The 25,162-nt window shown below is 39.6% G+C and overlaps 3 protein-coding genes across 4 annotated transcripts; 2 read left to right on the top strand and 1 right to left on the bottom strand.

Moving 5' to 3' along the window:
* Positions 1-1,590: 1,590 nt before the first annotated feature.
* katna1 (katanin p60 (ATPase containing) subunit A 1) lies at positions 1,591-9,464 on the top strand. Of its 2 annotated transcripts, none has more exons than XM_024290412.2 (11): positions 1,591-1,727; positions 3,995-4,157; positions 4,236-4,375; positions 5,915-6,101; positions 6,187-6,284; positions 6,405-6,510; positions 6,588-6,746; positions 8,238-8,364; positions 8,437-8,571; positions 8,816-8,942; positions 9,027-9,464. In XM_024290412.2, exons 1-11 carry the CDS (start codon positions 1,687-1,689, stop codon positions 9,223-9,225), a joined length of 1,482 nt encoding a protein of 493 aa, XP_024146180.1. In that variant the 5' UTR covers positions 1,591-1,686; the 3' UTR covers positions 9,226-9,464. The 2 variants fall into 2 exon arrangements, with proteins under 2 accessions (XP_024146180.1, XP_024146181.1); XM_024290413.1 differs by having other exon boundaries at positions 3,949-4,157.
* A 1,279-nt stretch (positions 9,465-10,743) lies between these two features.
* Positions 10,744-15,324, bottom strand: ginm1 (glycoprotein integral membrane 1). The gene is made up of 8 exons (XM_024291318.2): positions 15,148-15,324; positions 14,947-15,006; positions 14,772-14,871; positions 13,140-13,294; positions 12,901-13,060; positions 12,500-12,717; positions 12,256-12,419; positions 10,744-11,815 (listed from the first exon to the last, which is right to left on the bottom strand). The coding sequence occupies exons 1-8, from the start codon at positions 15,229-15,231 to the stop codon at positions 11,716-11,718; spliced, it is 1,041 nt and encodes a 346-aa protein (XP_024147086.1). The 5' UTR covers positions 15,232-15,324; the 3' UTR covers positions 10,744-11,715.
* Positions 15,303-24,148, top strand: ppil4 (peptidylprolyl isomerase (cyclophilin)-like 4). Its single transcript, XM_024291316.2, has 13 exons — positions 15,303-15,432; positions 16,473-16,540; positions 17,336-17,400; positions 17,477-17,594; positions 17,695-17,837; positions 18,104-18,200; positions 18,393-18,509; positions 18,585-18,709; positions 18,794-18,860; positions 23,265-23,376; positions 23,446-23,542; positions 23,631-23,757; positions 23,862-24,148. Exons 1-13 carry the CDS (start codon positions 15,312-15,314, stop codon positions 24,048-24,050), a joined length of 1,446 nt encoding a protein of 481 aa, XP_024147084.1. The 5' UTR covers positions 15,303-15,311; the 3' UTR covers positions 24,051-24,148.
* The last annotated feature ends 1,014 nt before the right edge of the window (positions 24,149-25,162 follow it).

Here is a 25,162-nt window from a genome sequence, read left to right as displayed (position 1 = left end):
AATCACATTATTATTAGTATAGTTGGCTGAAGAAGGAGCTCATAGAGACATGTTCTCTGGACCACCTTTCTTCTGTCCTTTCCATTCACCTACCCAGAAGTCCATTTGTTACCTTTCATCATGTAACTGTCATGTGCACAAAGAAAACCAAAGGGAAATTAAAATTGAGTCATATAGGTCCCCTCCTCCAAATGAACTGTTCCGTTTCAGCACAAATCAACAAAGACGAATTAAAATTGTCTGTTACATTAGCATAAGAACATTGAAAATGTTGGAAACTGTCCCTCTTCAGATGGAAACATCACACAGACTTGGAGGAAATCTTGTCTTGAATGATGGCCTTCGTCTCCCTGACGATCCCGGACGAGCCCCCATTTGTTGAGACATGATTTCCCATCCGAAAACCTCGCCCTGTGTTCTTTTTTGCTAAAGGAGAAGAACAACCCAAGAGGTTAAATTAACCAAATTTATTTGAAGAGGGAGAAGACCTGGAAATAATTTTCTCTGGATCCCATCCCCTTTGTCCCTTGATCCTGAAGGCCTTTGGGGAGTGTTGCCACCATGCACACTTCTGGTCATTGAATACCTTCACACCAGAAATCAACTTTTAGCCAGTACCATTGAGTCCCATGTATCCCTTCCTCCTCTATTGCTTCACTCCTGTGTTTAAACTCTTCAAGTCAATAAACTTCTTAGTAAACCATAAAAAGGAAAATAACCCGTAATTGGAAATCAAAAAGTAGTTAAGACAAGTAAATAAAAAGCAATAATTAAAAATGTTTTAAAGAAAATGAAAAATGTATGAAAAACTTTATAGAAATATATGAAAAGTTTTTAAGAAAATAAAATCCTTCGTGCTGCACGGTGGCGCAGTGGTTAGCGCTCTTGCCTCACAGCGAGAAGGCCCCGGTTCGAATCCCGGCTGGGACCTTTCTGTGTGGAGTTTGCATATTCCCCCCGTGCATGCGTGGGTTTTCACCGGGGACTCCAGCTTCCTCCCACCGTCCAAAAACATGCTTCATAGGTTCATTGGTGACTCTAAATTGCCCCTAGGTGTGAATGTGAGAGTGAATGTGTGTGTGATTGAGGCCCTGAGACAGACTGGCGACCTGTCCAGGGTGTACCCCGCCTTCGCCCAACAGTAGCCGGGATAGGCTCCGGCACCCCCGCGACCCCGAAAGGGAAGAAGCGGTCAAGAAGATGGATGGATGGAAAATCCTTCGTGAGGAAATTCAGATAAAAACAGAGATTGGAAACGCATCAAGATACTTCGAAAGATAGCTCAGAGAGCGTTCCTGGGCCCAGACCAGGGTTTCACTTTGGGTGTATTCAGACTGATTTTTTTTTTCTGGATTATCTGAGTAAGCAAACTGATTCACTTTAAGCAAACCAAATGTATCAAGAATAAAGACTTTTGAGAAAGAAATCCTAAATAACATGATCAATGCTCTCTATTTTTAATTCTACAGTTAAGAATAATTATGTCATTTTTTTTACATTTTAATCTTCTTCCTGAGTTGTGGAAATATAAAATGTTAAATGTTTTTACTTTTTAGTTTCGAGCTTTTATTTTGAAGTGATTGAGCGGAAGTCAAAACTTGATCAAACGATTAGACCGCGCACAGAGAAACTTCCGCTGTCACGTGATCCTCAGAAGTACCGGGTCGAGCACTCTGGGACGGTTCTATGATTTGGGAGAAGAGGAGTTCGGGAGCCGCCGTGAGAATGTAGGTCCTGTTGAAACTGGGTGGAACCGAATCTTTTTGGCGCCTCATACGTGTGTGTGTCTGTGTGCTAAACTATTGTAGTTTCATGAAGTTGTTCGTATCTGTAGTTAGTTTGACGCAGGAGAGATAAACTGGTGATAAAGGGAGCAGCAGGTCTGAGTGACGGTGAAGAATGAGTTTTTATGCCGAGGACGGTGAGTGTGAGGCGGCTTATCTGCCCACGAGCAGACGGAGCTGCTGGGTGAGGCTCCGCCTGCGCTCCGTGTTCCTCCGCGGGGGTCAACCCAAACTCCTGCCGCGGTGAAGGAGTCCGGAATGCTGCTCCATTCCGAATTAGCTTTTAAACTTCGCTTAAAATAAATAAATAAAAAAAGTTAGGTGGAAAAATATCATGGGTCTAGGATGTGTCAAAGTCAAGGCCCGGGGGCCGAATCTGGCCCGCCAGGTAATTCTATCCGGCCCTCCAGATCATTTTATTTTATTATTAATGGCCCGATGTTATCTTATATTATTTCTAAATTATACATTTTTGACAAAATATGTTTTTACAAAAAGTAAAATATTGAAAGTTGATTTATTCTGGATTAATATTCCTGCCTGTTTTTATTTATAGTAATGTTAAAAAATAGTTTTAGAGTGTTAAATAAATGTTTATTCTATTCTGTCGTAAACTAAGGTGTGTTTTGGATTTTGGCCCCCTGTGTGATTGAATTGGACACCCCAATGTAGTGCATTTATTGATTTTCAAAAATGCTCCTAAACAGGGGCGGAGCTAAAAAATATGGGGTCCAGCAAATGAGAAGTTGTTATTTTAATATAAGTTCAAGTTAATTCAAGTGACTTCATTTTCTAAATACATACAGCTAACACTCAACTTTTTATAGGCCTCAAAGACTCGGAGGAAGGGTTAGGTTAACACCTGAGGTGTCGCTGCCGACGTTTAAACACAAAATCTTTAACATACTCTTAACCTTTTAATTCTGATCAACCTAATTGAGCTGCTTTTCTCCTTCATAATCTTACGTTGTGTTGGCAATTAAAGAAATTACAATAAATCAAAGTAAACTCTGGAGCTCCGGTGTTGATATGTGCGACCAACCTCGTTATAAATACGCAAAAAATATGTGGGAATAACATCAGCCATTTAATGTTATATTTATCTTAATCGTTGTTTCTCCAATGGTAATATGAGTTGGTATTAATGATTTCCTAATCTTAGTCAATAATGATGCTAATATTGACACAAAAATGGGAGGAGCAACGCTTTTTGATGTGGGGGCCACTGCCCCCCTTTCCCCCGTAGCTCCGCCCCTGCACTTAAGCTAAAGTTCCTCAGACTTCCCTTTGATATTTGCTCCTTTAACAAAAAAATTGTTGTTTTCATTATACTACACAAAGTTCAGACTTCTGTATTATTCTTATCTTTAAATTAATTGTCTGTTTTGCCTAAATCATTCATTTACATTTTTCTAAAGTGGCTGAAATCTGCCAGAAAATGAAAACTCTGAAAAAAAAAATCTGAAAATTAGGGGGAATAATTGATTTTTTTTTGCAAAATTATCAAGCAGTTTTTCCGTAAATTATGTTCTAAATTGGAGACAGGTCTTTGATCTCCTGTTAGATTGCGTCTTTGTCTTTTACACAAGGAATTCAGCTGTTTATCTACTCTAGTCACTCATTTTCAGTGCAATAATTTGACCAATCTTTAAGATATTTAAATATTTTTTCATGTACATTTTTCTGGTAGATTGCCTGTTTTTCTCCGGTGTAAATTATGTTTTTTAACATGTTCTTGTGGCATTAGTAACATAAAGGTGAAGTGTGAAGAAAATTAAGCTTAAAAATGAATATTTTCTTACTCAAATAGTGGTGAATCCGGGGTAGACAAAAAATGCATTTTTAAAGAAGAGCTCTCGTCAATGGAGAAGGGAAGGGGGGCGGGGTTGCTTTGCACCAACCGACATGCCCCCAACTTAGAGGTGAATTTCTAATTAACTACTGAAGAACCGTTCTTCTAACAACCATCTATAGTGAATATGAATATTTTTCTGCACAGTTTTCTATTTTTTCTAGTTATTTGTTGGCTAATTGTTCTATAAAACGTAAAATATGGGATTGAAGAACCCTTTTAGAACTGCAAATAAAGAAAAGTTGATGAATGTTTGCATTTTTCACCAATTAGTGAGCTATTTTCTTGACCCCTCCCCTTCTCTCCTTACAGAGGAGCGTGTCACGGTCGCTGACGGGCTCATTTGTTTCCCCGGCAGGATGAGTCTGCGAGAGATCAGAGAGAACATAAAGCTGGCGCGAGAGTACGCCCTGCTGGGGAACTACAGCTCGGCTAGCGTTCTGTACCGCGGGCTGCTGGAGCAGATCAGAAGAAACAAGCACACTGCCCGCGACGGCAGCGTTCACCCGGGATGGCATCAGGTCACAACTGCATCCCGTTTGATCTATTAGGATGAAACCCTACATCTTCTTCTCACACATGCTTCTCTGGTTTCTCAGCTGTGGCAGGAAATCAGTGTAGAGAGCCAACAGGTCCAGGGAGTCATATCCACTCTGGAGAATCATCAGCTGGAGCACACGCCTGCTAAAGCCAGTAACCACGAGGACTGGGACATGAGGCCTCTGCACTCGGAGCAGAGGTATGTCTGAATCCTCAGCTTCTTTAGGAGAAGAACAAACTCCGGGATGAGTTGTGGTTCTGCTGTTGTGTAACCTCTCAGGTCCTGATGCAGTCATGTGATCCAGATTAGAGGCCTGATGTGAGCTTGTTTTGTTCTCCGTCGCCTTTCAGAAAGATTGGGTGTAAACCTCGCTCTATTTGTTTACTGTTTTCTCAATCATTATTTTAATATTTTTAGATTAATTAGGTTTATTTTATAATTCTGGACTAAATCTAAGGTCTTACAGGCTTGTTTTAATAAAAGTTCTTTTCAGTTCAAAAGTTGAACTCATCTATTTTGTGGAAGTATTGTGCTGACTTTTCATTTGTTTGTGTGTTTTTCCAACACTTAATCATCAAACACATTTTAATGGAGAACACAATAAATCAGCTTTTAAATGAAACCAGTTTCTCTTAAGAATTCAAATCTAAATGTTCCTGTGTGGAAAAAGTAATTTCCCCCCAAACCTGAAAACCTTTTTTAAATGTAAAAACTCGTTCATCAAATGTTGAAATCCTCATCGTTGTAAAATTTTTGTAATTTCCGAACTGGTTAACTCCTTTTTAGGGGAACGGGGTTGCTGGAGCCTATTCCTCCCACGGTTGGGTGAAGGCGGGAACATCCTGTGTAGGAGTCATGAATGTAACTGTTGTTTATATTAAGATAAATTAATAATGTTTTTGGATCATAGTTTTGTTTGCGGTCATATTGAGCAGGTAATCGGTCACATGTTTGTGGGCGGAGACTTTTTTTTTTTTTTTTTGGTGATTGTAACTCACCTCTTGATTTTAGTTAGAAAGGAGAGGTGAGCTGGGTTGCCACACTTTTTTTATAGCTTTTTGTCAATTTTTGTGCTTTTTTTTCTTTTGCTTACAATAAGCCAGAGTCATCCTAAGTTAATTTAATTACCTTTTTGTCATTAATAAAAGGTTCAACATGACTTAATTCAAATCTTTGTTTAGCGAGTCCCACAATGACCGGCCCGGCGTCTGTCTCTGAGCGACTTTTAAGTTTTTTGTTATATTGCTACATCTTGGGCAGGTTGTTGTCCTGTTGCCGGACACATTGGAGGATTTTGAGCCTAAGTGGCCTTTTTGAGGTCATGATTCATGTCAGTCAGATTCAGAACAACTGTACAGTCCTTGATCCACATGTGTGTCGAACGGATCAGCCAGGACTCCTAGTAATAGCTGTTTATTTCTCAATAGAAATTTAGGCTTTTTGAAGCCAGCAGGTACTTCATATTTGGAATGCAAGAGGGGAGGAGTGTACTTACTTTTTAAAAAATGTTTTATTTTCCTTTTAACCAGAGAGCAACAATAGAGGGGTCAAAGAGCCGCAGTTTGGAGACCCCAGTATTAGGACATCAGTTCTGTTCTTTAGTTTTGTTAAGAGGTCCACCTGATTGTTCCTTTGGGACCAAGTTCTTCTTTTTTTGCTCTACTGTCATGGATCAAATAAGGTTTCCAGAGAATTTCAAGGTTAATTGTAAAAGTGAGATTTGGCTTTTCTCCTCAGATTCTCTCCGTGTCCCGTCCGCCGCCCTGCAAACCCCCACAAAGACAGCAAACCGCCCAACAACCGGCTCAGCGCAGCGGTGAAGGCCCAGCAGAGACACTCTCATCGAGGGCCCACCGGAGAGCGCAACAAAACCCCCAAAGACAAGGAGAAGAAGGAAGCAGCTGGCAAAGCAAAGGAAGATAAGGTGAGAAGATTGTTTGCTGTGGTAATGGAGGCCGGGCCGCCCGTCCAGTTTGTCCAGGAGCTGCAGTTGTGTTTACTTTCCGCAGGAGAAGGAAGTGAAGCGGTTTGATGGGACGGGATATGACAAAGACCTGGTGGAGGCTCTGGAGAGAGATATCATTTCACAGAATCCCAACGTGAAGTGGTACGTCACAGGTGTAATCTGAAGAAGAAAAAATGTGTTTGTTCAGCTGCTGGACAGGACAAGTTCAAATAAAAGAAATAAATAATCAGCTAATTTAATATCTGTCTGATTTTGTTGTAGGGATGACATCGCAGACTTGGAAGAGGCCAAAAAGCTGCTAAAGGAAGCGGTGGTGCTGCCCATGTGGATGCCTGAATTTTTCAAAGGCATAAGAAGACCATGGAAGGTACTGCTTTAAAGCACGTGGGGCGCTTCGTTTCCTGCTGTTTGACTTTCTCTAAAATACTTTGATGTCCGCTTCAGGGGGTGCTCATGGTGGGACCTCCAGGCACAGGAAAGACACTCCTGGCTAAAGCAGTTGCTACTGAATGCAGAACCACATTCTTTAACATTTCTTCGTCCACGCTGACCTCCAAGTACAGAGGAGAGTCTGAGAAGCTGGTTCGTCTGCTGTTTGAAATGGTGAGATCTTATTGAACATCAACTCAAGAGAAAACATGATCTTCCAATTAGAGGATTTGTGCTTTGATGTTTAAGCTAAATACGCTTAAGACAATTATGTGTTACAAAGATTAGTTTGCACAGTTCGTTTTTTTCTATCAAAATTTAAAAAATGCTTATATGAAGTCTATTAATAAATTACAAGAGAACAGTTTTATATTTCTCTGATTAATGTAGATGCAAGATTCTTTTTCCCGTTAATGAGCTAAAAAGTAATTGCTGAACATTTTTGAGTGTCAGCCATGAAGAATCCAGTCGAGCTCTACCTAAACTGACCGAGATCATTTGATCTTTTTAGCACTTTAGACTAAATTTAATGAAAGAAACCTTTAAAATTGTCTATTAATATTCTTTAAGATAAAAAGGTCAAATCCATTTTGAATAGATTTAGTTTCATCTTTTGTCGATGATAATGCGACGTTCCACTTTTATGCTGATGATAATGCGACGTTCCACGTTTATGCCGATGATAATGCGACGTTCCACTTTTATGCCGATGATAATGCGACATTCCACTTTTATGCCGATGATAATGCGACGTTCCACGTTTATGCCGATGATAATGCGACGTTCCACTTTTATGCCGATGATGATGCGACATTCCACTTTTATGCCGATGATAATGCGACGTTCCACTTTTATGCCGATGATAATGCGACGTTCCACGTTTATGCCGATGATAATGCGACATTCCACTTTTATGCCGATGATAATGCGACGTTCCACGTTTATGCCGATGATAAAGCGACGTTCCACGTTTATGCCGATGATAATGCGACGTTCCACGTTTATGCCGATGATAATGCGACGTTCCACGTTTATGCCGATGATAACGCGACGTTCCACTTTTATGCCGATGATAATGCGACGTTCCACTTTTATGCCGATGATAACGCGACTTTCCACTTTTATGCCGATGATAACGCGACGTTCCACTTTTATGCCGATGATAATGCGACGTTCCACTTTTATGCCGATGATAATGCGACGTTCCACTTTTATGTCGATGATAATGCGACGTTCCACTTTTATGCTGATGATAATGCGACGTTCCACTTTTATGCTGATAATACTGCAACATTCCGCTTTCATTCCAAGGATATTGTGACAAACCTTTCTTTTAGTGGTACTATGACGATCTGACTTTAGATGGCACTGACAGTTTACCTTTATACCGATGATACTACATTTATAATCCGCCTTTTATGTTGATAATGCTGTGATATACTGCTCTGTAAACGGCTGAATTTACAGTTGGCTAGCAACTTATTATGCTCCTTAGTGTGTTATTTATCATGATGTTCAAGCCGTGATCTCCAGACAATTAATAGATTCTCCACCAGAGACAGAACGTCTTACGGGTTATTATTGTTGATTCTGGTGACGTTTTCACACAAATCTCTTTAAGATTTTATTTGTAGTACTCTGTCATGACGAGAGCCACTCTTTCAGGCTCGCTTCTACGCTCCCACTACAATCTTCATAGACGAGATCGATTCCATGTGCAGCCGCAGAGGGACATCAGAGGAGCACGAGTCCAGCAGACGGGTGAAGGCAGAGCTTCTGGTGCAAATGGATGGTATGGAGCTCCAGAGGGGCTTAGCGTCGCTGCTACGCTTTCATCATTAATGCCTTGGTTACTGTCCTGCAGGCGTTGGTGGAGCTTCAGAGAACGAAGACCCATCGAAGATGGTCATGGTGCTGGCCGCCACCAACTTCCCATGGGACATTGACGAGGCTTTGAGGAGACGGCTGGAGAAGAGAATTTACATTCCTTTGCCGTCAAGTATGCTCTCTTCCCCAAACCGTTCAGTGAAAAGCTTCCCATTGATATGAGTTTAAACAATTATTATGCTGTTTTAATTTAACTAAATATACTTGTTGTTTGTTAAGATTTTTCGATTCACCCGAGTATAATTCTGAATCTAGAACCATATATTTCTTATTCAGGACTGTATTTGTGGATCTTGAGTTCAGCAGTCAAACACATCCAAGAGTTTTTTCAAATGAAGTTTGTTGGATGTTTGCAGCGAAGGGGAGAGTGGAGCTGCTCCGGATTAACCTGCGAGAGCTGGAGCTAGCCAGCAACGTGGACCTGGACAAGATCGCCGAGCAGATGGACGGCTACTCGGGAGCAGACATCACCAACGTGTGCAGGTCAGGCCTCATCATCAGACTAGAGCAGAAAGACCGATAACAGAAGCTCACCTGCATCCTGTGATCCTGCTTCCCCGTCTGCAGAGACGCCTCTCTGATGGCCATGAGGCGCATCATCGAGGGACTCACCCCGGAGGAGATCCGCAACATCTCCCGGGACGAGATGCACATGCCCACCACCATGGAGGACTTCGAGTCGGCTTTAAAGAAAGTGTCCAAGTCTGTATCTGCGGCCGATCTGGAGAAGTACGAGAAGTGGATTGAAGAGTTTGGATCGTGCTGAAGGAGCTTCTCCTCCAAACCATTTTGAGGAAGTTGTTACAGTGGCCAAACATCTTTAACTCAAAGACTTTAAGAACTGACCGTTAGATTTTTTTGGACATTTACAAGATAAAGAAAGGACATTTTGCACTCCGGAACCAATCCCGTTATTTCTGCTTTCTTTTACTTGATTTGTCTGTAAATGCCTTTTTTGACTGTGAATTTAATAAATTAAAGAAACACTACAATCTTGATTTAAAATTGTTTTTTGCGTTTATGTCTGGTTCATTCAGCTCTCTGGAATTGAGTCAAACTGAACTCAACATTCTTCTAAATAATGCCTTCCTACCTTTTTCTTTGTTTACTTGACGCAAAAACTTCAGAAATTGAACTGCTGAAGATCTTCACACAAACAGAGAGATAAATGCTCTCCTGCTCGATTCAGGATTCACATACTGTTTTCCAGGGCTCATTTTGAAATCCTTTATAAGTGAAAATTTCTTGCACCTACCTTTTTTTGTTTGTTTTTTGGGAATTAAACAATGATATTAAAATTAAAGTTCTAACTTTCTGTATTAAAAACGACTATTTGTCTTGGAATGAGCACAAATCTGGGTTTTTTGGACAAAAAACTACGTTTGATTCTAAACTTTGTCTTTTAAACATTAATACTAATTCTTCCCGTACAGGCTGTCTTTACCTATAAATAGGCCTAAAAATGTGCTTGTTTTCCACAAGCAGTCATTTTTTTGCATTGATGTATTGTGGAAATTGATCCACCATTTTTTTTGTCGACTGGATTTTAAACTTTTAACTCGCTCCTGCAGACAGCATGTGGGTCTTTGTTTGTGGTCATGACTCGGCACCACAAACACAAGAAAAACCAAACCAGTTTGCAAATGTACAACGCACGCTTTGATAAAAACCAGTTTGGCCCTCAGTGAACTCAGCAGACGTATTTACATAAAAACCATCGTTCTTGTGAGCAGCTGTTTGCCTCTATGTTCAGAGAACGAAAGAGGAGAAGAGGAATCAGGTCGCTGTTTCAATAGAAAATGTGAAACAAGGTGTTAATGATGCTGTTTTTTCAGCAGATTCTTGTCCTGTAAAAACAATTTCAAGGATCTTTATGCGGATCTCTGGTCCAGTGGACCCTAACGCTACTGCCTCAATACAGTAAGCAGCCACAAGGGGTCCAGATCTGGGTCTGTGCCAGTCCCCAGCCCAGATAAAACATCTTTGCCTTTTCCTTTAAAGAAATTAAGCATTTCTTTGTTTTTTTGGAATAATATGATAGAGAGCTTAAAAACGTGCATTTCTAATAAAATTTTAGGTTTATTGAACAGTATTTTTACCGTTTGAAATAAATGAGTTGTTTTTCTTTAAGGATCTACTTGTTTTATTTTTAATTAAACTCATTGTTCTTCAGACTAATGTACAGAAAGGTTTACATAAAATTTTGGTTCCAATTGAATCAATTTTGCTAAAGAAAAAATTCCATCTTTGTTGCAGACTGCAGCAAAAAGCAAAAGCGGGAAAGTTGTGAAGAAACATTTTATTTAGAGCAAAATCAAACTGAAACGCCGTTCATTTGAACTTCACACAGCTAAAAACACAAACCATTAAACAGCATGTTTAACGTCCCGTTTAAGCATCACTTTCACACCATTTTGCTCATAAAACCCATTTCCTGGCTGGTTCTGCTCAGATCAGGAACCTCCTGGTTCCACCCTTGTGCACGCTGAAGTCCACCTGAATGTACTTTCCTTCTGACGGTCACACGACCGGCACGGAGCGCCACCGGCAGCAGAATCAGAGCCGGCCGCCTGCCTCATCAAACAGGAAGAACCTCAACCGTTCCGCAGTTTGAAGTGACGTCTAGAAAAAGAAAGGTGAGCCATGCAGAGGATAAACAAACAGCAGCAGCTCTGTAACAAACATCCAGAGAGACGGTCTGCATCAGAAAGAACAGCTACTAGTTCTCTTAGTGCATCAGTTGAAATCTAACTTGCACCTTTTAGGAAACATGCTTTTGTTTTGTTTTCATTTGCAGATTTCTGCTGCAACTTCTTTAGAAAAAACAGACAAAAAAAAAAAAAAAAAGAGTTCATACAACCACTCAGGTCCTGAAAGTCTTAAAGTTTATGTTCGGTTTACAGACCAGAGCAAACATGCAAACTCGCTTCACTCTTTATGCAAATCTGAAGGAACTGACATTCAGAATTAGTGTTTTAAAGGATGCAGGAGATCGCCTACTTTAACTTTATAGTGAAAAAAAAAATGACTGCGTGTGGAGGGAGCGCCGTTAGTCTTCGTCCTCCTTTGGGGGGCTCAATGTGAGGCTGAATTTGGGGGTTCTCATGACAACTGCTCCTGTTTGAGGGCTGAAGAGTCAAACAGGCTGATCAGCTGGGATCAGGGCCGATCCGGTGGGATCGTGGAGCAGAGCCGGCGCTACAAAACTGTCGAAACGAGTCAGGTCAGAGAGAGAGGGAGCTGGCCGACGTGAAGCTCAAGGTTCCTTCTCTTCCTGCTCTGGTTCTAGGATTTCCAGAAGGTTCTGCTTCTCCTCCTCGGGCATCAGAGTGATGGGGTTGAGGTGCAAAATGTGCCTGAAAAATAGACCACCAAATGATTTATGAATTTCTGGCCAAGAAGCACCACAAACATTTAAAAATAAAATGTTTTTTTCTTCATTGCTGACATTACACTACCTACCACTAGATTAGCACCATTGAAATAATCCTATGTGGCACAGGAAGTCTTTTATTTTGAAAGGAAACCTCTGTTAAAAGTTATAAACTGTTTCATATTTGGAAAAAAAAAACTATTTTCTCTTAAAGTTTGTTTTATTTACACCAGAAAATAATAGTAAATGTATATTTCTCATAAAAATAACAACAACAACATAAACACAAAGTGTTATTTTTCTTCAGGACGTGTGGCTCCTACTGGGTTGTGGTCAGTGAGAAATCGACCCAAATGTCTCTTTAAGTGTTGAAGGTTGCAGACCCCTGATTTATAAGCTTGCTTCCTACAGATTCAGACTCACTTGTGGTCACACGCCGGGAAGAACAAATCTAGGATCTTGACGATGAATCCTGATCCCACGACGCCGATCACAACCACGCCCATCACCAGGAAGAAAACCGGCAGCGACTTGAAGCAGAAGACGCGCAGACGCTCCCTCATCTCCTCCACCCAGCGACACATGGCCTGATGGGAGCAGAGCGGTCACACAGTCCGGATTCCCTGAAACCCCACCCCCCACCGTTAGGATCCATCCCTCCTCTTACCGAGTACGACGACGACGCTTCACTCTGGTTCTGATCCGAGCGGCTCTGGTCCCTGTCGTCCGTGTATTCGTACCCGTCATTGTACAGCAGGAGGGGGTCCATTCGCAGGGGGGTCTCTGGGAGCTTTCCTGGAGCCGCCACCTCCTCCTGGGTGGTGTCGGCCTGCTTCTCCGTGTGGGGGTACTGGCTGGTGGTGTGGGTCATGAGCTGCTCTTCATCTGAGGACACAGAACATTCAAAACAATTTAGTAAAAAATGGGATCTAAAAACGTGTCGTAGAATATTTGTATTTTGGAATAAAACAAAAATTATTAAACTCAATTTACTTCCTTGATTTTTTTTTTTTTTATATAAAACTGATGATCTGTGCAACTATCAGGACAATGAGGACTTTAACTGACCCCTCCTAGAACTCGGCGGGTCGGTGACGACCACGTCGTTCTCTCGTGGAAACTTGAAGATGTCGCTGTGTCCGATGGGGTAGACGTTGGTGAACTGACCCAGCTTCTGGAAGTCTGGACTCATCAGGATTTTCACCTCACACATGTCCGGCTGCTGGACCTAAACAACACAAGAGTCCCAAAGCTCTGCGGGGCCGGACCTGGTGATGGGTTCATTCATGCTCTGCTCGGCCGGTTACCTCTTTTCCCTCCAGTTCTATCACTTCGCTGAAGAGCTGCAGAGCCAGCACCTCCTCCAAGTCGCTGTAGAGCCGGTTTTGGCTCACCATCACTCTGGTTACCGTGGAAACCAAGTCTCCAGACTCAAACTCTCTGCTTCCATTGATGCTATTCACTGCAAAGACAGTTCCAGCGGGAAAATAAAACTGACTCATCTTGGAAAAAAAAGGCCAGCCTGTCGTTATAAATAAAACACTTCACAAGCAAGGGACCAAACAGCGGTACGGAGTGAAAGTAAACAAACAAGAAAAAAAAATATATTAACTCTAAAATAGATTCGTTGTGACTATGAATCCCATGTTTGTATGTGACTGCATCTGCACTTTCTGAAAAATAGAGATGTGAAAATTGCAGAGAAAGGTCCTTATGTGATGCATTTTTTTAAATCCAGCATTGATTCTTTAATGTCCAATAATTTTTAGTTGCTGGAGCCTATCCTACGCCCTGTTGGGCAAAGGTGGGGTACGTCCTGGGTAGCACACTCACACCTAGGGACACTTTAGAGCATAAGTCCCCAAACCTTTTCTTGTGAGGGCCACATAACCATTTTCTCCTCTGGTGTGGGGCCGGGTGCGGTTTGAAGGCTAACAGAAAAAGTGTAACAATCACACCCTAGACGTAAACATTTATGGTTCTCCAGAAAGCCACACACAGCAAATTTTTTAATATTTGATTTCTGCAATCTTCACAGAAAAAAATAATATTAAAACATTTTTAAAATTAAACTCTATCCTCTCCTGACATAGTTCCGACTGCAGAAGAGTGGAATAAAAAGTCACGTTTATGTGGGTTTTGAGAAGCCAGACTGAGGAAAAAATAACAATGCGTCTCTGATAATATATGGGGGGACAGGCTGGATGCGGCCCGCTAGCAGTAGTTTGGAGACCCCCTACTTTAGAGTGACCTACAAGGCCTGTTTTTGAACTGTGTGCGGGGAATCCCACACATGCACAGAAAGCTCCAAGCTGGGATTTGAACCAGCTAATACCAGATCAAGCTAGTTTCCATCTGCATGATAGCACATTAACAATAAACATTCAAAACACACACACAAATAAACGAATAGATTTTTTTTCTGTTTTAAGCTTGGATATTGGATCTTGAAGTCAGTGTGTAGCAGACCAAAGAGGAACCACTTAACTTTTGTTCCTCTGGGCGCCACGTTTGGGGTGATTTACCCAGAGGGCTATTTAAGTGAGAACCATCAGTGTAGAGATAAAGGCTCTGTCACACTGTAAAGCAACAGAGTTGTCATTCACTAAGATCAAAGCTATGATATAAGGGAGGGGTGCAATCTGGGGCAGGAAGGCATTTTAATAGACAGCACCTGTTCCATCAGAGAGGGATCGAGAGCAAAACAAGACAGTATTTTTGAGTGTTCTGATTCCCAGATCCAATGACAGAACGTTTGCAGAAAAAGGTGGATTTTATACTATTTTGTTCTTTTTTTAATGTTTGAATAAACACGAAAATCAATCCAAAATGAGTTTAATCAAACCTCTAAATGAAGTTGTTGTTTTTCTATTTTATAAATAAAAAAAGTGAGATTGCTTTGGATTTGTGTAGATGTTTCATTTAGAGAAGAAACTCACAAATAAGAGCTTGACAGGGAAACCTGGTGACTCCCGACAGCTCCACCGGGAAGTCATTAACCAGAATCTGTTCTTCTCCCACTGAAACATTAAAGCTGATCTGAAAATAATAATAATAAAGCTTAACAACTCTGAAGAAAATGACCATTTGGATGTAAAGTTGACATTATTTCACCTGTAAGTTTTTTGACTCCTGCAGTTCTGTGTCTGCCGTCACGTTTATCAGGATATTTTCCTGTAGAACGCGTCAGGAAAAAAGAAAAACATCAGACAAACGGCTCAGGTGGGATTTCAGTTTCCCGTCAGCCACACTTGGGAAGCTAATGCTAAGCTAGCATGAAAACAACGGCGTAATTCTGTGAATGTTTTTTCTTACCGTGCTCAGCGGCCTTCCAGGAGTCTCCGCATTACAAAGTGAAACCACAAGCACAAATACAACCCAACCTTTGACCGCCGTCATCTCTGTTTCTGAGTAAATCTGAAAACGAACCACAACACAGAGGAGAAGGAAAAAGAAAATACTGTTAAGTACAACTGCGCATGCGTACTTTATCTCAGCGCGTGCCGTTCTCGCGAGATCTAGACGTCAGTATGGCGGTGCTCCTTGAAACAACGCTGGGGGATATTGTGATAGATTTGTTCACGGAGGAGAGACCGAAAGGTGACAAATATACAGAGTTTAGCTTTCTTTTACCTTCTTTTATAGACAGAAGTTATTTCAAATGAGCAACAATGAGAGCTAAGAATGTTAGGAATTAGCCGGGGCGGCTAACCTGTTAGCCGCCGCTGGGGTGGCTTGTTTACTACTTCAAACTATCTGCTTTTTGAATATTTTTCACTTGAATCTATTATCTGGCAGAATATCATTAATGCAATATAATTTTCAAAAATACAGTTAAGAAATTACATATTTTTCTAAAGAGCAACAATTCACAGAAAGCTGCCAAAATAAAAAGAGGTATCTGATTTAGTTAGCATCTAGCTAGCTATGTACAACTTACAGAAACAGTCATTTAAACCTTAAAATTAAATATTTTGCTTATCTCTAAAGGATATTTTCAATTATAATGTAAAAATGTGCATACAAGCTTCATAAATTGAAGTTATATAAATAAAGTTTTCCCTTCGAATCACATTTTACTTTGTATTGAGGTATTCTTTTACCTAATTTTCTTATGTTTTGTTAAGGTTTTAGATTTGTTTGGTTATGCTTAAGATTCAATTTAACCCTGAATTAAAAACCTCTAAAACACACACAATGTCCTAAGTGTACCATTTTAAATCGACTTTAATATTCTGAGATGATAATATATATATATACATTTTACTTTCCTTCTCAAAAAATATTATTACACCTTGATAAACAAATATTAACTCTTTTTTTGTGTATTTACATCTTACACACTAATAACACAAATCTCTCCAACTTTGTCTTCTTAAAAATATATATTTATCTGAGGCTCCTACTTTTAATGGTATTTCTAAAAATGTCCAAAGATTTTAAGAAATTCTGATGTCCTCTATTTTTATTCTTGTAAAAGTTATTTATTTTTTTTTATTTTATTTCTTTATAATTTTCCCAGTATTCCCTCTGGAGCTTTTATATGGTTGAATCCTTGCATGTCTTGTCAAATAGGGTGAAACATTTTTTGTATTAGATCCTGCAAAAACATAACAGATTGTTTACTTTTATCTTCACAGCGTGTCTGAATTTCCTGAAGCTCTGCAAGATTAAATACTACAACTACTGCCTGTTCCACAATGTGCAGGTGGGTGTTGGCACTGTGTTATGTTCTACACTTGTCAGTTTTAAACTCGCTTCATCGATCATCTGCTCCTTGAAGAGCCCACTTTTGATTTATCAAATCTGTTCAGTTCCCCCAAATAGAAGCAGCAGGGGTAAATGGAAAAACAGGCAGGATGCTGGCCCTCAGTGACAACCTCGTACTGATGAGGGCGCCAGAGTCTAACATGTTCACATAAAACAGAGTTTCTGCTCTTTATAGTTAGTATTTAGATTAACGGAGAGTGTGTGATGTCAAATGTTAGTTAGTTTTAGTATTTTAAACTTGTTTTTATTCAGTATAGACAATAGTGTGACAAGAAAAACCCAAAAAAAGAGAAAATCTTCAGTTAAAACAACATGAACTATTGATAAACAGATGAAATTGTATTTTCTTTTAATAAATATAATTTTTTAAATAATTATCTTATACCTGCTCTTTAATGAATTATTATTTTATTTAAAAAAATGAATCTGAGTTAATGTTATTAGGAAATGTGATGGGATTAGGGTTACAATGAGTTATCCATGATAATTACACTATTCATAAATATTTATTTATTGTCATACTTGACTTTATTAGAAAATAAATAGAAGACGCTTTGTGAACTGACCTGGATCATGTTATTAAACCAGCTTCAAACAGGAAGTTTTTTCTGTGTTTATCCAATAATATCAAAGAGATCAGAGCTGATGTTTTCCCTCACATACGTTAGCACTGTCACTCTATTCACTGGGTTTTAATGAATGGATCTGCAGTCAGCCTGTTGGTTTTTTTCAGAGAGACTTCATGGCTCAGACTGGAGACCCCACAGGATCCGGACGTGGTGGAGAGTCTATCTACAGGTCAGGTTGACAGTCTTTGGTTCTTCTGTGCTCTTGGACTTCTGCCTTGTATTGACGTTTCTCTCTGGGTTTGCAGTAAGCTCTATGGAGACCAGGCCCGTTTCTTCGATGCTGAGAAGGTGCCCCGCATCAAACACAAGAAGAAGGGAACGGTCTCCATGGTGAACAATGGAAACGACCAGCACGGATCTCAGGTGAAAAGGAAAACCATCAGATAATGATCAAAGAATGAACCTCAGAAAGTTTTTTTTATCCGGACTCACTTTGATCTGATTCATGGATGCCTTCCTTCAGTTTCTCATTACAACAGGGGAGAATTTGGACTACCTGGACGGAGTTCATACCGTGTTTGGAGAAGTGACTGAAGGGATGGACGTCTTGAAGCAGATCAACGAGACCTTCGTCGACAAGGATTTTGTCCCGTTTCAGGACATCAGGTGAGAGCTCTAAAAACGGAGCAGAGTCACTGTTTGGGCTGCAAATCCGCTTCCGTTTAAACAATAAATGTTTTGATCCAAATGGATTCTGTTTGCTGGTGAAAGGAGTCAGTCATTTTTACCTAATTAAAGGTAGAAGTTTTATTCACAAAGTGATGATGTATTTAAACAAAACAAATATGCGAAGTTTGTTTTAATCACTCCATGTTGCTGAAACTGGACAGCCTCCGTAGTCAGAACATTGTTCACTGACGTTTCCTGCCCAGGATAAACCACACGGTGATCCTGGAGGATCCGTTTGATGACCCTCCTGACCTCCCGGTGCCGGATCGATCCCCTGAGCCCACAAAGGAGCAGCTGGATGTGAGAACCACTCCATTTATTCTAAATAAAATCTGAACTGATGAATTTCCTTTAAGAAAAGTCTCAGAAATAAAGTTTGTGTCTGACTCCACCACCTTAAGCATCTTTTTGAAAAGAACTGTCGATGGATAGATTGTAACCGAATAAGATGAGATTGATTGTTGAAGAAGTGGTTATCACGTTGGTCTGCAGAGCGGCCGCATCGGAGCAGACGAAGCGATTGACGACACAGATGGGAGGAGTGCAGAGGAACTGGAGGAGAGGCTGAAGGAGAAAGAGGCCAAGACTCAAGCCATCCTGCTGGAGATGGTGAGGAAAGCGTCTACAGGGTAGAGACCCCCACTTTCAGCGATGTCTTCTCTCAGCTGCTGGGGTTCTACGCAGGTGGGCGACCTCCCCGATGCAGACGTGAAGCCTCCAGAAAACGTTCTGTTCGTGTGCAAACTCAACCCCGTCACCACAGACGAAGACCTGGAGATCATCTTTTCTCGCTTTGGGACCATCAAAAGGTTCGAGTCGGTCCTCAGAATGAGTTTTTGAGCTTATGAAAATCCTCGGTTTGTCCTGAAACATCATCTGTTCCCATCCTGCAGCTGCGAGATCATCAGAGACTGGAAAAGCGGGGACTCGCTGTGCTACGCCTTCATCGAGTTTGAGAAGGTGAGTCCCCCATGTATCAGGACCACAGAAGCAGAGTAACAAACTTATTTCTTTGAGGCCAGATTGTCCTTCAAAATCTGACTTTGACCTGTAAACTCCCACACCAGAATTCATTTTGTGATATTTTTAGCATTTCCCTCTTTTTGAAATAAACACATCATGTTAATGTCCAAAGGAGATTTGTAACAAACAAACACTCCTAAAAATATTTATCTTCAGTCTAAACTCATATCTGTTTAATCGTGGAACGTTTATCCTTTTCGATACACACAGTTGTTATACACTCAGCAGTTTTCAGACTTCTGACCAACTCAGACACTCCAAACCCTCACAGCCAGGTTTATGTCAGAAAAGGATAAACCGCATCCACTGCTGTCAGATATGAATATCCTTTAGGACAAAAAAAAGAAATACGCCAATGCCAAAAACACAATTCTTAAACATCTTTGTTAAATCCAAGAAGCTTTTAACCCTTTATTGCTAAAAATGTTGCTGGCCTGAAAAACACGCTCAAAGACAAGACGTAAATCTTTGACTGTTCACATTACGGCTAGGTTGATAAAATAATAAACCAATAATCGATACATACGAAAATAAATCGATTTAGCACATAAAAGCTAATGTCCGCCAGCTTGATGCTAACGTTTAATGGAATTCCCCATAGTGCGGCTAATGCTAACGCTCGGTTGACCTAAAATTACATTTCTGACAGCAAACTCACTGCCATGACTTTTCCGAACTTTTTTAAAGAAAAGTTTGTTTAAAAGTAACAATTCTGTGGATTCTGCCGTGGATTAAATCTGTGCACCGATACGTTAAGAGATGCATAACGATAGAATGAACCAATTTAGGCCGGTTGATCACTTCACTAAATGTTGTATATCAGTGCAGGGCTGCTTTTCTCTGCTTCAGAATAATGATTCAAGAGTTACAGGAGTTAAAAGAAGTGTTTAAGAACTAAATCAGTTAGGATTACAACTACAAATTTTACTGTGAGGCAATAACTCTGCTGTGATTTTTTATTTTTTTTCTTTCTTCGATTTGATGTTTCAGTTTGTGGTTTGTTGACATCTGGGGTTTAGTACACCCTCAAAAAAGCACGTCTACACAAACTTTTGGGGGGTCTGATTGAGTCAGCCTCAGATCTGATGTGAGGAGCTCATTTAGGTTTGCTTCCTTTATTTAAATAGTTTCAACATATGAATATTTTTTGATGAAAATCCAAAAAATCATATGGTTTTTTGTAAAGACTTCAGGAGTTAGACTGATCCCAAACACATGCAGTCCCTCCTTATGGCCTCACCTGAACTTTCTTCAAGTCTTCCGATTATCAGACTTTCTGTTTGTTTTCATTTCTATTCGCAGGTTTGAGAGTTTGAGGCGTTTTCCATATGCGAGTGTCAAACAACCACAATTTACTATTTGTAATCTAAGAAAAATGTCATCAATCTGACCCAGAAGATCTCCTTTCCTTCTTCCTGAGTCCTTACAATCCAGTTCTTTGAAGATTCTCTGAGCGTGAGTCAAAACTAATCTGAATCTTCCGGCTGGCGTTTGGCCAAACTGTTTTTTAACGAAGGGATTTGAACTTCTTGACACTGTTTCCTCTTAAAGCCTAATTAAGAATTTATTGTTACAAGAACACAGAAAGACGACCGACTAAAATAGTGTTTTTGTTTTTACAGTTTGTTTCTCTTTATACTAATGAAAACATTTTTTTAATAAGTGTTTTTTGCACAATTCTGACAATTCCCTTAAAACAAACAATAAATACATGTTGATCAGTAAAAATTTTTTTCTTTGTTTAATCCTCAATACAATTAAATACAGACGTTACTATTTAAGGACACAAAGAAGCTTTGTTGAAAACATTTAAATTCTTTTTGATTAAAGTTAAACTTAAAGAAAGTTAGTTTTGTTAATCAAAGGCTTTAATTTTCTAATTTATGGAAACTCAAAAGATATGATATGAAGCACATTTTTTCTTAAAAAAATCTTTTGTGGTACAAAAACATTATAATTAATTTGTTTTGGGAGCAAAATTATATTTTTTTTAAACAAAAATAACTTTTATCCTTCAACTATCTCAAATTAATTGACAGAATTCTGTTTTTATTATTCTGTATTAATGGACCTTATAACTAATCAATCATTAATAAATATCTCCCATGATCACTTTTAGTTTTCTTTATCCTCACCGTCAAAGTGATCAAAACATCTTACACAACATAATCTGAATTCAGTCTGTCAAAGTATGGAATTCAAACAAAGAAAACTTGTTTCTGCGACTGATAAATAACAAAAAAGGAACAGAAATTCTCTGAATTTGTTCCTCATTTCCCTCACTTGCTTGCAATCATTCCTCCTCCCTGATATTCGTCCTTCCAGTAACAGGATCAGGGATTCCTGGAAATACTGAGTTTTGTCTGTTGTAACTTTCCGTGCAGAGCGCCCCGTAAAAGATAGAAAGCTGCGAGTATCTCATTTAGACCAGATTTCGAGGGCTGAGATTGCATCACTTTTACCAGAATAACAGCATTTTTTCTGCTCTGATTGGTCAAAAGATGAATCAGAACGTTTTTTTGAATTCCTGTAGGTGAAACAATGAGGCTTTTTCATGAACTGGCGTCTCTGAGGAGAGCAGGCTTTATAGATCCAAGTAAAACAAGTTCTATTAGTTCAAGTTAAACATGTTTTTGTTTTTTATTGCAGATCTTTTTTTCATTACAGAAGTCAGTGACATACGAGCCAATTCGATCTGTCAACACAGCTCAAATAGTTCAGATATGTTGTAGTTGGATGAACAGTTTCATTCTTGTGGTTTCTCTGTCAGACAGAGTCAGAGTCGGAGTGTCACGCAGTCAATCCTGCTGATTGATCTTCGTTTGTGCAGTTATTTTTACCAATATTATTAAAATAATGTAAGTTAGGAGGGTGTAAATGAAATTAAGTGGCTATAAAAACGAGATTTTGGGTTGTGACTGAATTATCTCACTACATAGTGCACTATACTGTACGTTTTCCATGTTTTTAGGATGTCCCAATTTACAATTCCAAAATCCAATGTCCGAGAAATTTCCATGAAGTCTTTGTAAAAAAAAAAAAAAAAAAACTAGCATGCAGGGATGCTCACATAGCCAATTTCCTTTCTTATCTATTAATGAAACACTTAATTTCACCACAAATTTGGCTATTTCACATTTAAAGGCTAGCATTAGCAATTAGCGCTCACGTTCCTTTTTATAAGAAACATATTTTTCTTCATTGCCTCCTAGATTACAGAATGAATTTCTGCACTTTCTACACTTATCGTTGGGATTTTGGTAGAAGTTATCTAGTCGTTAGATACAAACATCTAATTCAGATCTGCTTAGCGACTAGAATACATTAGCATGTTCTGTAAGCGGGTCAAAAACCCCATGATTTCCTCTTATTGATTCATTTTTGATCTTTTGAAAAGTGATTAAAATGTTTTCAAAAGGAAGCAAGACTCCCATTGAAAGAAGCTGGAGTTTGTCAGTTCCCCATCAGAGGGCGCTGTGGAGCCGCCTCACTTTGACTGAATAGATTGACTTTTTGGGGCCACAGATGGAAAGTCCCCAACTTCTCTTTTTAATCCTCACCACCTTTGGTTTCTTGTCTTCATCAGAGGTCTTCCTCAGTGGATGTTTGTAGTAATGCTCATAATGACTTTTTCTAATCAATACTCAATGTTTTCTGGCCTCTTGCAGCCCATAATCAGCATATATTTTTTAAAATACTTAAGAAAAAAAAGGATTTGCAAATACAAAGTAAGAGCGTATGACTCTTAAATATTCCAACAAATTTGCAGAAATTGTTTGATCAGGTAGTACAAACAGTATTAGTGTTTTCACATTGAGAAAGTCCATTTCAATGGTCAGAACAAATGTTAAGACTTTAACTTTAATAGCAATGTAACAAGGATATTTTTCCAATACAAAAATTTTCTTATTGGAATTATCGGCATGGCGTTATACTGTTCACTATTGCCCTATAATTATCGGTAATCAATATTATCATGTAACCCTGGATGTGTGCTTGAATAAAACCTGTTTCCGGTTACCATGGATACGCCTCGCTCAGTTTAACCAAAGCGTTCGTCAAACACAAGAGCAGATTTATTTAGTTAAAAAGTAAAAAAAAAACCTGTTAAATCTGAAACGTGTTGATGTAAAGACATGAGAGACTTTCATGCTCTAGTTGTGTGGTTAAAACCACGTCTGCTCTAGAAAGAACGTTCTCCATCCTTTTGAAGCTTTTCTTTTGAAGCTGCTGCTGAAACTCGAGCATGACGACTCTGAGACTTTTTGGACAAATTTATCGTCTTCTTATCGAGTTTACCACAAAACTTCTGAATTTGTTCCCGTTTTTTTGCGTTGACAGCAAGAAGATTGTGAGAAGGCGTACTTCAAGATGGACAACGTGCTCATCGACGACCGCCGGATCCACGTGGACTTCAGTCAGTCAGTCGCAAAGATCAAGTGGAAAGGAAAAGGTACCTTCTGGAAGAGATGACTGTCGCTGATCCTTCAGTGGTCTCATTTGCTCGTCTTCATCGCTGCAGGTGGGAAGTACACTAAAGAGGACTTCAAAGACTACGAGAAGGACCTGGAGAGCCGATCCAAACTGACTCTGAAGGATCAAGCGAAGCCGAAACAAGAGTATCCTGAAAACACTGTGGTTTCTCTTCGCAGGGTCAAAAGGTGAACTTTCTTTTGTCTGATCTGATCCTTGACTTTGCTCCAAAAGCTCCAAGTATGACCTTGTGATTGATGAGGACGATGAGGTGACAAGCTATCGGCATTCTGAGAAGAAACACAAGAAGCACCACCATCATTCTGACGAGGAGGACAGCAGGAAGTCCAAGAAGCACAGGGTAATGCCTGACCTTTGACCTGCAGGAGATTTGGAGACATTTGGACTTTGTAGACCATTTGGGTTTAGTGGAAACGCTGAGGTTTGTCGGTTCTTCTCCTGCAGGGCGGCGACGACGGCAGACATGACAGGAAGTCCGGCCGCCAGCGCTCCCGCTCTCGCTCCAGAGACCGGGACCACAAGCACAGAAAGTCTCGGGGCAAACACGAGAAAGACGATCAAGACCGATCCCACCGCAGCCACAGCCGCTCCCCAAAGAGGTCCAGAAACGAGGACAAGACTCGGTTCCGATGAACCGTGGAGTCAATCCCACGAAGTCAATCGAACACCCTTAACTCTGCATCAGGAAATGTCTGCATTTGATTCAGAAATAAAGTTTTGTACATCAAAGAGGAAGTTTTTTGGTTGTATGTAAATTCACCAACTTCTTCTTCATCTTTCCTCATTAGAAACTCTACAAACTTCTCTTTAGTTTGTTTTTCATACCAATGACTCTTACAATCATCACTCTTTAATTTACCTTCATGCATTTTTTATAAATAAATAGGCCCATATATTTATTTTCCCAGTAAACACTGTTTGTTCTTTAACAGTTCTTTCCTCTAACAACCTCTAGAAGGAGCTGCATCTAAGTATAAGTATTTTCTACTGACGGTGGCAGAAGAAGTGTTGTCCAAAACAAACATGGAAGAGAATCTGATTGTTTTCCTCTTAAACTTTGATATTTTTCTTATACAGATCAAAAGATTAGTATTCTTGAATTTATTTTATTTATTTTTTGTTTTAGCTATGCTTGGCTTGTCAGATTTGTTCTGAAACGTCAGACTTTTCTCCCAAAAGTGCAACTTATATTCTAGAGTGACTTATGTATGGTTCTCTTCTTCTTAATTACACATTTTTTACTCCTGTGACTTATACTCCAGAAAATGCGGTATATAGAGAGATTTACACCTTTATTTCATGACTTATAAATATTGAAAGTTTTGGGATTTTTTTTACACTTTGCATCAAATGCTTGAAACCCTTTTCAACCAGTATGGTTATTACAATATGGACTCCGCCATGTTGGAGTCAATCAGCAGTAAATAGTGATTGGTCTGAGTTAGAGCTGGGTTAATAAAATCAATCAATTTACGCTCAACAGATCAATAATCGATTCATAAAATATAAATCAATTTAACACATAAAGCTAGAGTCCGACAGAAAGTGCAACAATCACAGCCTAAACATAAACATTTAAGGTTTTCCAGAAAGCCACACATAGCCAAATTTTAAATAATTCATTTCTTCTATCTTCATAGAAAAAAAATCTAAATTCTAAAAATTAAACCAATAAATAATTACAGTTCTATGTGGGTCTCAATTGGTCAAATTGAGCAAAAAATAAATAAATAAATTTGCATCTC

Source organism: Oryzias melastigma, linkage group LG24 (genome assembly GCF_002922805.2).
Source record: "Oryzias melastigma strain HK-1 linkage group LG24, ASM292280v2, whole genome shotgun sequence".
Lineage (NCBI taxonomy): Eukaryota > Metazoa > Chordata > Actinopteri > Beloniformes > Adrianichthyidae > Oryzias > Oryzias melastigma.
This window is presented reverse-complemented; position numbering and strand designations above follow the sequence as displayed.

Coding starts and splice junctions, on each gene's coding strand:
- katna1 (XM_024290412.2), top strand. CDS start 1,687: ATGATTTGGGAGAAGAGGAGTTCGGGAGCCGCCGTGAGAAT. Junction 4,158..4,235: donor TTCACCCGGGATGGCATCAG/GTCACAACTGCA, acceptor CTGGTTTCTCAG/CTGTGGCAGGAAATCAGTGT. Junction 6,747..8,237: donor TTCGTCTGCTGTTTGAAATG/GTGAGATCTTAT, acceptor CCACTCTTTCAG/GCTCGCTTCTACGCTCCCAC.
- ppil4 (XM_024291316.2), top strand. CDS start 15,312: ATGCGTACTTTATCTCAGCGCGTGCCGTTCTCGCGAGATCTAGACGTC. Junction 16,541..17,335: donor GCCTGTTCCACAATGTGCAG/GTGGGTGTTGGC, acceptor GGTTTTTTTCAG/AGAGACTTCATGGCTCAGAC. Junction 18,861..23,264: donor CCTTCATCGAGTTTGAGAAG/GTGAGTCCCCCA, acceptor TTGCGTTGACAG/CAAGAAGATTGTGAGAAGGC.
- ginm1 (XM_024291318.2), bottom strand. CDS start 15,231: ATGACGGCGGTCAAAGGTTGGGTTGTATTTGTGCTTGTGGTTTCACTT. Junction 14,872..14,946: donor AGGAGTCAAAAAACTTACAG/GTGAAATAATGT, acceptor TATTATTTTCAG/ATCAGCTTTAATGTTTCAGT. Junction 12,420..12,499: donor AAGCGTCGTCGTCGTACTCG/GTAAGAGGAGGG, acceptor TGCTCCCATCAG/GCCATGTGTCGCTGGGTGGA.